The sequence below is a fragment of the Taurulus bubalis genome, assembly GCF_910589615.1.
Source record: "Taurulus bubalis genome assembly, chromosome: 2".
NCBI classification, from domain to species: Eukaryota; Metazoa; Chordata; class Actinopteri; order Perciformes; family Cottidae; genus Taurulus; species Taurulus bubalis.
In genome coordinates, this window is record NC_136590.1 from 375783 (window position 1) to 392500 (window position 16718).

Sequence of the window (16718 nt, forward strand, 5' to 3'; positions counted from 1 at the left end):
ACTACTTTACTACTGTACTACTGTACTACTTTACTACTGTACTACTTTACGACAACTACTTTGCTACTTTACTACAGTACTACTTTACTACTGTACTACTGTACTACTTTACGACTACTACTTTGCTACTTTACTACAGTACTACTTTACTACTGTACTACAGTACTACTTTACGACTACTACTTTGCTACTTTACTACTGTACTACTTTACTACTGTACTACTTTACTACTGTACTACAGGACTACTTTACTACTGTACTACTTTACTACTGTACTACAGTACTACTTTACTACGGTACTACAGTACTACTTTACTACTGTACTACTGTACTACTTTACTACAGTACTACTTTACTACTGTACTACTGTACTACTTTACTACTGTACTACTTTACGACTACTACTTTGCTACTTTACTACTGTACTACTTTACTACTGTACTACTTTACGACTGTACTACTTTACTACTGTACTACTTTACTACTGTCCTACTGTACTACTTTACTACTGTACTACAGTACTACTTTACTACTGTACTACTTTACTACTGTACTACAGTACTACTTTACTACTGTACTACTTTACGACTACTACTTTGCTATTTTACTACTGTACTACTTTACTACTGTACTACTTTACGACTGTACTACTTTACTACTTTACTACTGTACTACAGTACTACTTTACTACTGTACTACTGTACTACTTTGCTACTTTACTACAGTACTACTTTACGACTGTACTACTTTACTACTGTACTACTGTACTACTTTACGACTGTACTACTTTACTACAGTACTACTTTACTACAGGACTACATTACTACAGTACTACTTTACTACAGGACTACATTACTACAGTACTACTTTACTACAGTACTACTTTACTACAGGACTACTTTACTACAGGACTACTTTACTACAGGACTACATTACTACAGGACTACTTTACTACAGTACTACTTTACTACAGGACTACTTTACTACAGGACTACTTTACTACAGGACTACATTACTACAGGACTACTTTACTACAGGACTACTTTACTACAGGACTACATTACTACAGGACTACTTTACTACAGGACTACTTTACTACAGTACTACTTTACTACAGGACTACTTTACTACAGGACTACTTTACTACTGTACTACTTTACGACTACTACTTTGCTACAGGACTACTTTACTACAGTACTACTTTACTACAGGACTACTTTACTACAGGACTACTTTACTACTGTACTACTTTACGACTACTACTTTGCTATTTTACTACTGTACTACTTTACTACTGTACTACAGTACTACTTTACTACTGTACTACAGTACTACTTTACTACTGTACTACTGTACTACTTTGCTACTTTACTACAGTACTACTTTACGACTGTACTACTTTACTACTGTACTACTTTACGACTGTACTACTGTACTACTTTGCTACTTTACGACTGTACTACTTTACGACTGTACTACTTTACTACTGTACTACTTTACTACTGTATTACAGTACTACTTTACTACTGTACTACTTTACTACTGTACTACAGTACTACTTTACTACTGTACTACTTTACGACTACTACTTTGCTATTTTACTACTGTACTACTTTACTACTGTACTACTTTACGACTGTACTACTTTACTACTGTACTACTTTACTACTGTACTACAGTACTACTTTACTACTGTACTACTGTACTACTTTGCTACTTTACTACAGTACTACTTTACGACTGTACTACTTTACTACTGTACTACTGTACTACTTTACGACTGTACTACTTTACTACAGGACTACTTTACTACAGGACTACTTTACTACTGTACTACTTTACGACTACTACTTTGCTATTTTACTACTGTACTACTTTACTACTGTACTACTTTACGACTGTACTACTTTACTACAGTACTACTTTACTACTGTACTACAGTACTACTTTACTACTGTACTACAGTACTACTTTACTACTGTACTACTGTACTACTTTGCTACTTTACTACAGTACTACTTTACGACTGTACTACTTTACTACTGTACTACTTTACGACTGTACTACTGTACTACTTTGCTACTTTACGACTGTACTACTTTACGACTGTACTACTTTACTACTGTACTACTTTACTACTGTACTACAGTACTACTTTACTACTGTACTACTTTACTACTGTACTACAGTACTACTTTACTACTGTACTACTTTACGACTACTACTTTGCTATTTTACTACTGTACTACTTTACTACTGTACTACTTTACGACTGTACTACTTTACTACTGTACTACTTTACTACTGTACTACAGTACTACTTCACTACTGTACTACTGTACTACTTTGCTACTTTACTACAGTACTACTTTACGACTGTACTACTTTACTACTGTACTACTGTACTACTTTACGACTGTACTACTTTACTACAGTACTACTTTACTACAGGACTACTTTACTACAGGACTACATTACTACAGTACTACTTTACTACAGGACTACTTTACTACAGGACTACTTTACTACAGGACTACATTACTACAGTACTACTTTACTACAGTACTACTTTACTACAGGACTACTTTACTACAGGACTACTTTACTACAGGACTACATTACTACAGGACTACTTTACTACAGTACTACTTTACTACAGGACTACTTTACTACAGGACTACTTTACGACTACTACTTTGCTATTTTACTACTGTACTACTGTACTACAGTACTACTTTACTACTGTACTACAGTACTACTTTACTACTGTACTACTGTACTACTTTGCTACTTTACTACAGTACTACTTTACGACTGTACTACTTTACTACTGTACTACTTTACGACTGTACTACTGTACTACTTTGCTACTTTACGACTGTACTACTTTACGACTGTACTACTTTACTACTGTACTACTTTACTACTGTACTACTGTACTACTGTACTACTTTACTACTGTACTACTGTACTACTTTACTACTTTACGACTGTACTACTTTACTACTGTACTACTGTACTACTTTACGACTGTACTACTTTACTACAGTACTACTTTACTACAGGACTACATTACTACAGTACTACTTTACTACAGGACTACTTTACTACAGGACTACTTTACTACAGGACTACTTTACTACAGTACTACTTTACTACAGGACTACTTTACTACAGGACTACTTTACTACATTATTTAAACAGAGGAATGAAGTGTCATTGATCATGGATTATTGATCCTGTGTGCAGGCCTGGCTGAGTCGGTGGTGGCGGCGGCGTTCTCCAGAGTCGGGCAGAAGGTTCTTCACCTGGACAAGTGAGTCTCGTGGTTGTAAAGTACACACATATATATATAAGTACACATACAGGTGTGTTTAGTTGTGTACTGTAGTGTGACGGGTTGTGTGTTTAGTTGTGTACTGTAGTGTGACGGGTTGTGTGTTTAGTTGTGTACTGTAGTGTGACGGGTTGTGTACTGTAGTGTGACGGGTTGTGTACTGTAGTGTGACGGGTTGTGTGTTTAGTTGTGTACTGTAGTGTGACGGGTTGTGTACTGTAGTGTGACGGGTTGTGTGTTTAGTTGTGTACTGTAGTGTGACGGGTTGTGTACTGTAGTGTGACGGGTTGTGTGTGCAGGAGGAGTCACTACGCTGCTCACTGGGCCAGCTTCACCTTCAACACTCTGCTCACCTGGATACAGCAACACCAGGTGAGAGGCTGCGCTTTGATTGGCTGCTGGACCACACCTGTGTGGACAGTATATAAAGTAGAGAAGGTACAGCAGTATATAAAGTATATTATATACCATAAAGTATATCATTAAGTACACCATGAAGTATATCATGAAGAATATCATTAAGTACACCATGAAGTATATCATGAAGAATATCATGAAGTATATCTTGGAGTACACCATGAAGTATATCATTAAGTACACCATGAAGTATATCATGAAGAATATCATGAAGTATATCTTGGAGTACACCATGAAGTATATCATGAAGTATATCATGAAGTATATCATTAAGTACACCATGAAGTATATCATGAAGAATATCATTAAGTACACCATGAAGTATATCATGAAGAATATCATGAAGTATATCTTGGAGTACACCATGAAGTATATCATGAAGTACACCATGAAGTATATCATGAAGAATATCATGAAGTATATCTTGGAGTACACCATGAAGTATATCATGAAGTAGACCATGAAGTACACCATGAAGTATATCATGAAGAATATCATGAAGTATATCATGAAGAATATCATGAAGTATATCATGAAGAATATCATGAAGTATATCTTGGAGTACACCATGAAGTATATCATGAAGTACACCATGAAGTACACCATGAAGTATATCATGAAGAATATCATGAAGTATATCTTGGAGTACACCATGAAGTATATCATGAAGTATATCTTGAAGTACACCATGAAGTATATCATGAAGTATATCTTGTCCTCTGCTGTAGGAGGAGCCTCACTCAGAAGAGCTTCCTGATTGGTCCAGCCTGTTGGAGGAAGGGGAGGAGCTGATTCCTCTGTCAAACTCTGACTCCGCCTCCATCAGAAACCTGCAGGTGTTCTGCTTCACCAGGTAACCTCTTCCTCCTCCTTTTCTTCCTCCTCCTTTTCTTCCTCCTCTCCCTCCTCCTCCTCCTCCTCCTCCTCCTCCTCAGATATGAGTAAGTATTTCACTGAGTTATTAATGTTGCTCTCAGTGAGGAAGAGGAGGAAGCTCCAAACACCACAGACGAAGAGCGAGGAGCAGCTGATGAAGAGGAGGAAGCTCCAAACACCACAGAAGAAGAGCGAGGAGCAGCTGATGAAGACGCCGTCAGAGAAGCGTCAGAGACAGAATCTAAAGGTTTGATTTAAATATTGAGTCAAAAACTCTCCAACATAATGAATATGATTCAGACTTTAATCTTTAATCTGCATCCTGTTGAAGATCCAAAGGACCAAGAAACCACCGAAGAAGAACAGGTGAGGTCTGGTTTTACATGACAACATCCACAGGGTCTGTCTGTCTGTCTGTCTGTCTATTCATGTATTCATTTTATATAATCTATGTATTTATATAACATATGTATTTCTACATCTATGTATTTATATATGTGTATTTATATAACATATGTATTTGTATATATATATATATATATATATATATATATATATATATATATATATATATATGTATTTATGTAACATATGTATTTATACATATGTCATATATATATGTATTTATACATATGTCATATATATATATATATATAAATAAATAAATACATGCAATCACACAGGCCCCCCTTACAGAGGGGGAGGAGCCAGAGGCGGACCAGCCAACCCCCTTTGTAGCTCAGAGCCAATCAGAGCCGACCAGGAAGAAGATCAGCTACGCTCAGCTGCTGAAGGAAGGACGCAGGTTCAACATCGACCTGGTCTCCAAGGTAACGCAGTGTAAAAGCTCTTCACCATGAAACTACATGTACTACTGCAGAACAATATTACATATATCATACACAACTATGATATATTATTGTTAACATGTTAAACATGTATATATTGTTGTTAAACATGTGTATATCAATGTTAACATGTATATATTAATGTTAACATGTTAGTATATATCAATGTTAACATGTTGAACATGTATATATTATTGTTAACATGTTTAACCTGTATATATTATTGTTAACATGTTAAACATGTATATATTGTTGTTTAACCTGTATATATTATTGTTAACATGTATATACCAATGTTAACATGTTAAACATGTATATATCAATGTTAACATGTTAAACATGTATATATTATTGTTAACATGTTAAACATGTATATACCAATGTTAACATGTTAAACATGTATATATCAATGTTAACATGTTGAACATGTATATATTATTGTTAACATGTTTAACCTGTATATATTATTGTTAACATGTTAAACATGTATATATTGTTGTTTAACCTGTATATATTATTGTTAACATGTATATACCAATGTTAACATGTTAAACATGTATATATCAATGTTAACATGTTAAACATGTATATATTATTGTTAACATGTTAAACATGTATATACCAATGTTAACATGTTAAACATGTATATATCAATGTTAACATGTTAAACATGTATATATTATTGTTAACATGTTAAACATGTATATATCAATGTTAACATGTTAAACATGTATATATTATTGTTAACATGTTAAACATGTATATACCAACGTTAACATGTTGAACATGTATATATCAATGTTAACATGTTAAACATGTATATATTGTTGTTAACATGTTAAACATGTATATATTATTGTTAACATGTTAAACATGTATATACCAATGTTAACATGTTAAACATGTATATACCAATGTTAACATGTTAAACATGTATATATCAATGTTAACATGTTAAACATGTATATATTATTGTTAACATGTATATACCAATGTTAACATGTTAAACATGTATATATCAATGTTAACATGTTAAACATGTATGTATTATTGTTAACATGTTAAACATGTATATACCAATGTTAACATGTTAAACATGTATATATCAATGTTAACATGTTAAACATGTATATATTATTGTTAACATGTTAAACATGTATATACCAATGTTAACATGTTAAACATGTATATATCAATGTTAACATGTTAAACATGTATATATCAATGTTAACATGTTAAACATGTATATATTGTTGTTAACATGTTAAACATGTATATATTATTGTTAACATGTTAAACATGTATATACCAATGTTAACATGTTAAACATGTATATACCAATGTTAACATGTTAAACATGTATATATCAATGTTAACATGTTAAACATGTATATATCAATGTTAACATGTTAAACATGTATATATCAATGTTAACATGTTAAACATGTATATATCAATGTTAACATGTTAAACATGTATATATCAATGTTAACATGTTAAACATGTATATATTGTTGTTAACATGTTAAACATGTATATATTATTGTTAACATGTTAAACATGTATATATCAATGTTAACATGTTAAACATGTATATATTATTGTTAACATGTTAAACATGTATATATTATTGTTAACATGTTAAACATGTATATATCAATGTTAACATGTTAAACATGTATATATCAATGTTAACATGTTAAACATGTATATATCAATGTTAACATGTTAAACATGTATATATTGTTGTTAACATGTTAAACATGTATATATTATTGTTAACATGTTAAACATGTATATATTATTGTTAACATGTTAAACATGTATATATTATTGTTAACATGTTAAACATGTATATATTATTGTTAACATGTTAAACATGTATATACCAATGTTAACATGTTAAACATGTATATACCAATGTTAACATGTTAAACATGTATATATCAATGTTAACATGTTAAACATGTATATATTGTTGTTAACATGTTAAACATGTATATATTATTGTTAACATGTTAAACATGTATATATTATTGTTAACATGTTAAACATGTATATATCAATGTTAACATGTTAAACATGTATATATCAATGTTAACATGTTAAACATGTATATATCAATGTTAACATGTTAAACATGTATATATCAATGTTAACATGTTAAACATGTATATATTGTTGTTAACATGTTAAACATGTATATATTGTTGTTAACATGTTAAACATGTATATATTATTGTTAACATGTTAAACATGTATATACCAATGTTAACATGTTAAACATGTATATACCAATGTTAACATGTTAAACATGTATATATCAATGTTAACATGTTAAACATGTATATATTATTGTTAACATGTATATATCAATGTTAACATGTTGAACATGTTAACATTGATATGTTAGCATGTTTAACATATAAGTATTCTAAAAAGATGGCTCCTCCTCTTCCTGCAGCTCCTGTTTTCTCGCGGCTCATTGGTCGACCTGCTCATCAAATCAAACGTCAGTCGCTATGCAGAGTTCAAGAACGTCACCAGAATACTCACCTATCGCCACGGACAGGTGGAGCAGGTACACCACCTGTCTGTCTGTATACCTGTCTGTCTGTCTGTATACCTGTCTGTCTGTCTGTATACCTGTCTGTCTGTCTGTATACCTGTCTGTCTGTATACCTGTCTGTCTGTCTGTATACCTGTCTGTCTGTCTGTATACCTGTCTGTCTGTCTGTATACCTGTCTGTCTGTATACCTGTCTGTCTGTCTGTATACCTGTCTGTATACCTGTCTGTCTGTATACCTGTCTGTCTGTCTGTATACCTGTCTGTATACCTGTCTGTCTGTATGCCTGTCTGTAAACCTGTCTCTCTCTCTCTACCTGTCTGTCTCTCAGGTTCCCTGCAGCAGAGCCGATGTGTTTGCTAGTCGTCAGCTGTCTGTGGTGGAGAAGAGGAAGTTGATGCGCTTCCTGACTTCCTGTGTGGAGGAGACGGAGGAGCAGCGAGGTGAGTCACCTGACATTACCCACAATCACAATGCCTTCCAGCTGCATTGTGGGTAATGAAGTCCTTCCTCCCCGTCGACTCAGCCTACGACGGTCGGCCGTATTTGGAGTTCCTGTGTGACCAGAAGCTCGGCGACAACCTGCAGCACTTCCTGCTTCACTCCATCGCCATGGTAACAGAAGACACGCCCACAGAGGACGGCCTCGCCTCCACACGCCACTTCCTGCGCTGCCTGGGTCGCTACGGCAACACGCCCTTCCTGTTTCCTGTCTACGGCCTCGGAGAGATACCCCAGTGTTTCTGTAGGTAAGAACCTGAAGGGTTCTCCACCATAGAAGGGTTCCCCGTAGAACCTCTCAGGGGGCTCCCCGTGGAACCCTTCCACCATAGAAGGGTTCCCCGTGGAACCCTTACACCATAGAAGGGTTCCCCGTAGAACCTCTCAGGGGGCTCCCCGTGGAACCCTTCCACCATAGAAGGGTTCCCCGTGGAACCCTTACACCATAGAAGGGTTCCACGGGGAGCCCTTCTATGGTGGAAGGGTTCTCTGTGGAACCTCTCATGGAACCCCATGAGAGGCTTAGATGCTCTGCAGTATCTAAATATCACCTGGTCTCATTACAACAGAGCATGAATATTAATGAGGGGGTGTTGCCCAGGGCTCTGCTCATTTACATATTATATGAGCCTCAGCGGATATTACTGCTCACACACACACACACACACTCCTTCGTCTCAACAGTTAATTATTTTTTTTCTTTTAATCAAGGACACAAGGAACACCATTAATTCATGTGTGTGTGTGTGTGATTAACACATGATGACAGATTGTGTGTGAGCTCTTCAGGAAAAGGTCAACGTGTTTAATGTGATCTATGAAAGCAACCTTAGCTAGTTAGCATAGTCACATTAAGGATATGCTAGCTGCTAGTTAGCATAGTCACATTAAGGCTGTGCTAGCTGCTAGTTAGCATAGCAACATTAAGGATATGCTAGCTGCTAGTTAGCATAGCCACATTAAGGCTGTGCTAGCTGCTAGTTAGCATAGTCACATTAAGGATATGCTAGCTGCTAGTTAGCATAGCCACATTAAGGATATGCTAGCTGCTGGGTGACATGATTGAAATATAAATGTTTTCCTTCATGGTGATTGGTTGATTCTCATGATGGTGATGATGATGATGATGATGATGATGATGATGATGATGGTGGTGATGATGATGTTTTGCAGGATGTGTGCTGTGTTTGGAGGAATCTACTGTCTGAGACACTCAGTCAGCTGTTTGCTGGTGGACAAGGAGACCAACAGGTAGAGATACAAAAATATGGGTAACTGCCAGTAAAGGTAACTACATCCATGGGGATGCTCCAATTTGGTTCAAATTTCTGCTGTGACTATTGGACTAAGTGGATCTAACCTGACATCTCTCATTCTCTCTCCCTCTTTCTCTCTCTGTTAGTGTGTGTGTGAGTGTGTGTGTGTGTGTATGTGTGTCTTATCCAACAGACTAATGCTTTGATAGCAGGCGTGGCTATGGACCATGGAATAAATAACCATTATTTCTGCTTTCTACTTGTTGTGGAAGTCCAAATCGTGTGAACATCAAACTCCATGGTGTCTGGGTTCATAATGTATAATATAATATATAAGATGTTCTCCTCAAGCTGTTCTCCTCAAGCGCTCTGTGCATTGACTCTGCATGTATTCTGGTCACACGTCAAATTCACGCCTTGTTTGGTTTGAACGCATTAGAGACTACTTGGAATTAATTGTAAATAGTGACCAATCGTGTGTGTGTGTATATATATGTATATATATATATGTATGTATATATATATACATATATATATATGTGTCTAATAATAATATTAGACACATATAATAATTATTTATAATAATAATGTGTCTAATGGAGCTAACGTATCTAATGGAGCTAATAGAGCTAATGGAGCTAACGTATCTAATGGAGCTAACAGAGCTAATGGAGCTAATGGAGCTAACGTATCTAATGGAGCTAACAAAGCTAATGGAGCTAACGTATCTAATGGAGCTAATGGACCTAATGGAGCTAATGTATCTAATGGAGCTAACAGAGCTAACATATCTAATGGAGCTAACAGCACTATCAGAGCTAACGTAGCAAACAAAGCTAACAGAGTTAACATAGCTAAAAGTGCTAACATAGCTAGCGGTGCTAACAGAGCTAACATAACTAATACAGCATTGAGTCACAACGAGCTCTGACTGTTATTATCATCTGTCTATTAACTTCATGTGTGTGTGACCTTTGTCTGCAGGTGTGTGTGTGTGTGTCAGAGGTTATGGATGAGCTTTTGTGCGCATCATTATTCCTAATAATAGGTTTCAGCTGTGTGTGTGTGTGAGAGACACCCTTGAAAAGGCTGCAGACTGCACCTTAAAGATTAGTCATGTGTAGTATTTAAATGCAGAGCGGCGTCATTCTAACTGATGGACAGACTACAGGCAGTGAGTTATGGATCAGCTGTGAATGAACGTGTTGTATTAACCGAGTCGTTGATTGAACATCAATCAGCAGCACTTTGGATCAGGATCTCTAAGACGTTGTCCTTCATGGGTGGATTCATGTCTCCACTTCCTCTTCTAGAATGTGAAGTAGCGCCACTGGCATCCATTAGCAGCCGCTAGCAGACTGTTATTCTGCTATAACGTTACCCAGCATGCTGTTCACTTCTTAAAGATACAATTATTGTTTTTACAAATGGTTTCTGTTTCATGGTGTTTTACCAGCACTCTGTCTGTCGGCCAATCGGTGACATCGTGGTCTTTTGTCCCCTTTTCTCTCAGGTGTAAGGCGGTGATTGACAGCCGAGGACAGCGAATCAGCTGCGGCCATTTTGTTGTGGAGGATGGCTATGTGGGGGCGGATCGTAAGCGGCGGGCCACGCCCACCAGGTCAGGACCTGTCAATCACCATCACACCGTCTAGTGACTTCCTGCTGCGCAGCCAATGAACACGCAGCTCACTGATGATCTGTCTGTCTGTCTCTCTGTCTGTCTCTCTCTCTGTCTGTCTCTCTCTCTGTCTCTCTGTCTGTCTCTCTGTCTGTCTCTCTGTCTCTCTGTCTGTCTGTCTCTCTGTCTCTCTGTCTGTCTGTCTCTCTGTCTGTCTGTCTCTCTGTCTCTCTGTCTCTCTGTCTGTCTCTCTGTCTCTGTCTGTCTCTCTCTCCAGGTTTCTCTCCAGAGCAGTTCTGATAACTGACAGCTCCATTCTGCCCAGTAGCTCTGACCAACAGGTAAAGCATGTTCATGCTCTCTATTAGTTTGATGTTCTGTTCGCTCTTTATCTGGTATAAATTATAATTGGGAAGTTTGAGTTTGGATGACCATATATTTAAATGTGTGTATATATGTAGACAGACTTCAGGTAGACAGACTTCAGGTAGACTTCAGTTAGACAGACTTCAGGTAAACTTCAGGTAGACTTCAGGTAGACAGACTTCAGGTAGACTTCAGTTAGACAGACTTCAGGTAGACAGACTTCAGTTAGACAGACTTCAGGTAGACAGACTTCAGTTAGACAGACTTCAGGTAGACAGACTTCAGGTAGACAGACTTCAGTTAGACAGACTTCAGGTAGACAGACTTCAGGTAAACTTCAGGTAGACTTCAGGTAGACAGACTTCAGGTAGATTTCAGATAGACTTCAGGTAGACAGACTTCAGGTAGACTTCTGGTAGACTTTAGTTAGACAGACTTCAGGTAGACAGACTTCAGGTAGACTTCTGGTAGACTTTAGTTAGACAGACTTCAGGTAGACTTCAGGTAGACAGACTTCAGGTAGACAGACTTCAGGTAGACTTCAGGTAGACTGACTTCAGGTAGACTTCAGGTAGAAAGACTTCAGGTAGACATACTTCAGGTAGACTTCAGGTAGACAGACTTCAGGTAGACTTCAGGTAGACTTCAGGTAGACTGACTTCAGGTAGACTGACTTCAGGTAGACTGACTTCAAGTAGACTGACTTCAGGTAGACAGACTTCAGGTAGACTTCAGGTAGACTTCAGGTAGACAGACTTCAGGTAGACTTCAGGTAGACAGACTTCAGGTAGACAGACTTCAGGTAGACTTCAGATAGACTTCAGGTAGACAGACTTCAGGTAGACTTCAGGTAGACTTCAGGTAGACTTCAGGTAGACAGACTTCAGGTAGACAGACTTCAGGTAGACTTCAGGTAGACTTCAGGTAGACAGACTTCAGGTAGACTTCAGATAGACAGACTTCAGGTAGACTTCAGATAGACAGACTTCAGATAGACTTCAGGTAGACTGACTTCAGGTAGACTTCAGGTGCACAGACTTCAGATAGACTTCAGATAGACAGACTTCAGGTAGACTTCAGGTAGACTGACTTCAGGTAGACAGACTTCAGGTAGACTTCAGGTAGACAGACTTCAGATAGACTTCAGATAGACAGACTTCAGGTAGACTTCAGGTAGACAGACTTCAGATAGACTTCAGATAGACTTCAGGTAGACTTCAGGTAGACTGACTTCAGGTAGACTTCAGGTAGACAGACTTCAGGTAGACTTCAGATAGACTTCAGAAATCCCGTCTATTGATCTTTGACAGAACAAAGGGCTCATCTTCAGGCCCGAGGTCACTGCGTCCTCCAGCCCCAGTGCATTGTGGGATAAATGTCATGAATATCAGAGAAGTGAAGAAAAGGATCAGAAAGAAAGTCAGAGACGAGCAAATACATTTTAGAGTCAATTACTGAAGAAAATCCACAAATTTATCTTTCCACACACACACACACACACACACACACTCCTCACTAAATAGGAGTGAGTTAAATATTTAATTATTGAATTAAGTTTGGTCAGAGAATTATGATACTTCGTCGATCTTGTGTGTGTGTGTGTGTGTGTGTGTGTGTGCGTGTGCGTGTTAGCATTAGCCTGCAGTGTTCAGTAATAAGATGAAACTAATCTGCTCTTCAACACTCTGAGGAGGTTTTTCATTAAAGACTTATGCCTTTCTGTCTGTCTGCCTGTCTGTGTGTCAGGTCTCCATGGTAACGGTTCCTCCAGCAGCAGGCGGTCCGGCGGTGGCGATGGTGGAGCTCTGTCCGTCCACGATGACCTGCATGCCGGGAACATGTGAGTCCCTGACCCAAACATATTAAATAAACACAATGTGTGAAAGTCTGCAGCTGAAAACCCTCCAGCGTCCTTGAAGAAACTGATGACCAACAACACACACACACACACACACACACACACACACACACACACACACACACACACACACACACACACACACCATCATCTTCTTCTTGTTGTCCTGATGCTGCAGTGTGATTGGTTCCTGAGTCAGTGGGCCTGAACGCCTTTAAAACCAAACACCATTCATCTAAACACACACACACACACACACACACACACACACACACACACACACACACACACACACACACCTGTGGTTTCATACCCTCAATGCAAAAATTCAAAATGAGCCCCTAGAGGACATCGTTGGCGGTGCAAAGAGCACTTTGAGGAACTCCTAAACCGTCCAACATGAGGGGCAGCGCCTGAAGACTTGTGGTCACGCCCATACCCCGGAGAGGGGCAGCACCTGAAGACTTGGGGTCACGCCCATACCCCTGGAGAGGGGCAGCACCTGAAGACTTGGGATAACGCCCATACCCCTGGAAAGGGGCAGCACCTGAAGACTTGGGGTCACGCCCATACCCCTGGAGAGGGGCAGCACCTGAAGACTTGTGGTCACGCCCATACCCCTGGAGAGGGGCAGCACCTGAAGACTTGGGGTCACGCCCATACCCCTGGAGAGGGGCAGCACCTGAAGACTTGTGGTCACGCCCATACCCCTGGAGAGGGGCAGCACCTGAAGACTTGTGGTCACGCCCATACCCCTGGAGAGGGGCAGCACCTGAAGACTTGGGGTCACGCCCATACCCCTGGAGAGGGGCAGCACCTGAAGACTTGGGGTCACGCCCATACCCCTGGAGAGGGGCAGCACCTGAAGACTTGTGGTCACGCCCATACCCCTGGAGAGGGGCAGCACCTGAAGACTTGGGGTCACGCCCATACCCCTGGAGAGGGGCAGCACCTGAAGACTTGGGGTCACGCCCATACCCCTGGAGAGGGGCAGCACCTGAAGACTTGGGGTCACGCCCATACCCCTGGAGAGGTTAGAGGTTCTCTGGGCCTCCTGGACTCCTCCCACTAGAGGTTCTCTGGGCCTCCTGGACTCCTCCCACTAGAGGTTCTCTGGGCCTGCTGGACTCCTCCCACTAGAGGTTCTCTGGGCCTCCTGGACTCCTCCCACTAGAGGTTCTCTGGGCCTGCTGGACTCCTCCCACTAAAGGTTCTCTGGGCCTCCTGGACTCCTCCCACTAGAGGTTCTCTGGGCCTCCTGGACTCCTCCCACTAGAGGTTCTCTGGGCCTCCTGGACTCCTCCCACTAGAGGTTCTCTGGGCCTCCTGGACTCCTCCCACTAGAGGTCTGCTGACACCATGACCCGAAAAGAGGGAGATGATGAAATGTTTGTGAGACAAAGTGATGAAAGTATAAATAAAGTTTTCTCTGTTGGTCACCTGTAGATCTGGTCCACCTCACCTGTCAGTCAGTTGGCTCCGCCTTCGAGGATCTGTCGCCGGTGGTTACCAGGATGTTCCGCAAGCCACAGTCACATGACCAAGGTAGCACACACACACACAAACACACACACACACACACATATTGTTCTAATGGTTTAATGTGAAGCACTTTGAGTGCCTTGTTGTTGTTGTTTTTGTTGTTGTTGTTGTGCTACACATAAACTTGCCTAGAACTGTGTTTTCTGACTTCATCTGACGTGATGACGATGAAGTACACATTCAGGTGTTTACTAAAGGGGGCGGAGCTAAAACGTCTGTTACCTGTCTGTCTGTAGTGACGGGCCCGTCTGTCCTCTGGTGTCTGTACTTCAACATGGCCGATGGCTCGGGGCTGGAGGTCCAAGGTCACGACCTCCCGTCCAACGTGTTCGTGTGCTCCGGACCCGACGGAGCGCTGGGTCACGAGCACGCCGTCAGACAGGTGAGGGGCGGACCGACTGCTGACTGCTGATTGGCTGCTGACTGACTGCTGATTGGCTGCTGACTGACTGCTGTCTGCTGATTGGCTGCTGACTGCTGTCTGTTGATTGGCTGCTGACTGTTTGTAAACAACAACAAACCTGTTCTGATTATTAATAAATATGTTATGAAGCTTTTACTCTTTGAAAGTAAAGGAATCTACATTTTTTATATATGTATACAGATATTATTATTTATATTTATATACAGATGTTTCAGTTATTTATGTCTCCTCAATTAATCCAAAAGGGAGAAATAGATAAACCAATAAAAATGTATTTTCCAAAAATAAATAACAACAAATATATATTGTGATATTTATGAACCTCCATTAATATGAAACAATCTTTTCAGGCCGAGTCGATCTTCCAGAAGATTCTTCCTAACGAGGACTTCTGTCCTCCGGCTCCGAACCCTGAAGACATCATCTATGATGGAGAGATCTCGTCCTCCACCACCGGAGAGGAGGAGGAGAAAGGAGAGAAGGAGAAAGGAGAGAAGGAGAAAGGAGAGAAGGAGGAAAGAGAGAAGGAAGGAGAGAAGGAGGAAGGAGAGAAGGAGGAAAGAGAGGAGGGAGAGAAGGAGGAAAGAGAAAAGGAGAAAGGAAAGGAGGAAGGAGCGAAACAGGAGGAGGTGCTGGAGGAGAAGCAGAGCCTTCATCCGGAGGAGTAACATGTTTATCTTCAAGTCAAAACCTCCTGCATTGCATTGTGGGTAAAGATGCCTTCATTTATTGTTTAAATGTTTTATTATTTTTGTATGATTTGTTATTCTTGTGCTTTCTGTCTTATTTAAATATTGTAATTGGTTTGTTCTCATATGTGGAATAAAGCTTCAACATGAGTTCTACCTGTCGTCTGTTTATTCCAAGAAATAAAATAAATATATACACAAATATTTATTAAAGTCATAAAATATAACTAATGAGTCAGTGTTGTATGTCGTAATTTGTTTCATTTAAAGTCTTTTTTCTTCTTCTGCTGAACAAACCGAGCTCCTGAGCACACATCACTCCTACCCACTATCCCCAGGGGGAGATACAGATGCATGATGGGAAACTAAAGGGTAGGCATGGCCCCCAAACACAGCGTTAAATGTCAGTCCTCCT

The 16718-nt window shown here is 39.4% G+C and overlaps 1 protein-coding gene across 1 annotated transcript in view; it reads left to right on the forward strand.

The window, feature by feature from the left end:
* The window catches only part of chm (CHM Rab escort protein), a 20542-nt gene extending 4089 nt beyond the window's left edge, over positions 1 to 16453 (forward strand). The window contains exons 2-17 of the mRNA XM_079214536.1: positions 3250 to 3316; positions 3637 to 3709; positions 4483 to 4607; positions 4732 to 4877; positions 4962 to 4996; positions 5314 to 5460; positions 7943 to 8059; positions 8378 to 8489; positions 8573 to 8795; positions 9721 to 9798; positions 11317 to 11424; positions 11702 to 11765; positions 13537 to 13630; positions 15095 to 15193; positions 15427 to 15572; positions 15965 to 16453. Coding sequence (XP_079070662.1) covers positions 3250 to 3316; positions 3637 to 3709; positions 4483 to 4607; positions 4732 to 4877; positions 4962 to 4996; positions 5314 to 5460; positions 7943 to 8059; positions 8378 to 8489; positions 8573 to 8795; positions 9721 to 9798; positions 11317 to 11424; positions 11702 to 11765; positions 13537 to 13630; positions 15095 to 15193; positions 15427 to 15572; positions 15965 to 16282 — 1952 coding nt within the window. The 3' untranslated portion in view covers positions 16283 to 16453. The remainder of the gene's footprint in view (positions 1 to 3249; positions 3317 to 3636; positions 3710 to 4482; positions 4608 to 4731; positions 4878 to 4961; positions 4997 to 5313; positions 5461 to 7942; positions 8060 to 8377; positions 8490 to 8572; positions 8796 to 9720; positions 9799 to 11316; positions 11425 to 11701; positions 11766 to 13536; positions 13631 to 15094; positions 15194 to 15426; positions 15573 to 15964) is intronic.
* Positions 16454 to 16718: the final 265 nt, after the last annotated feature.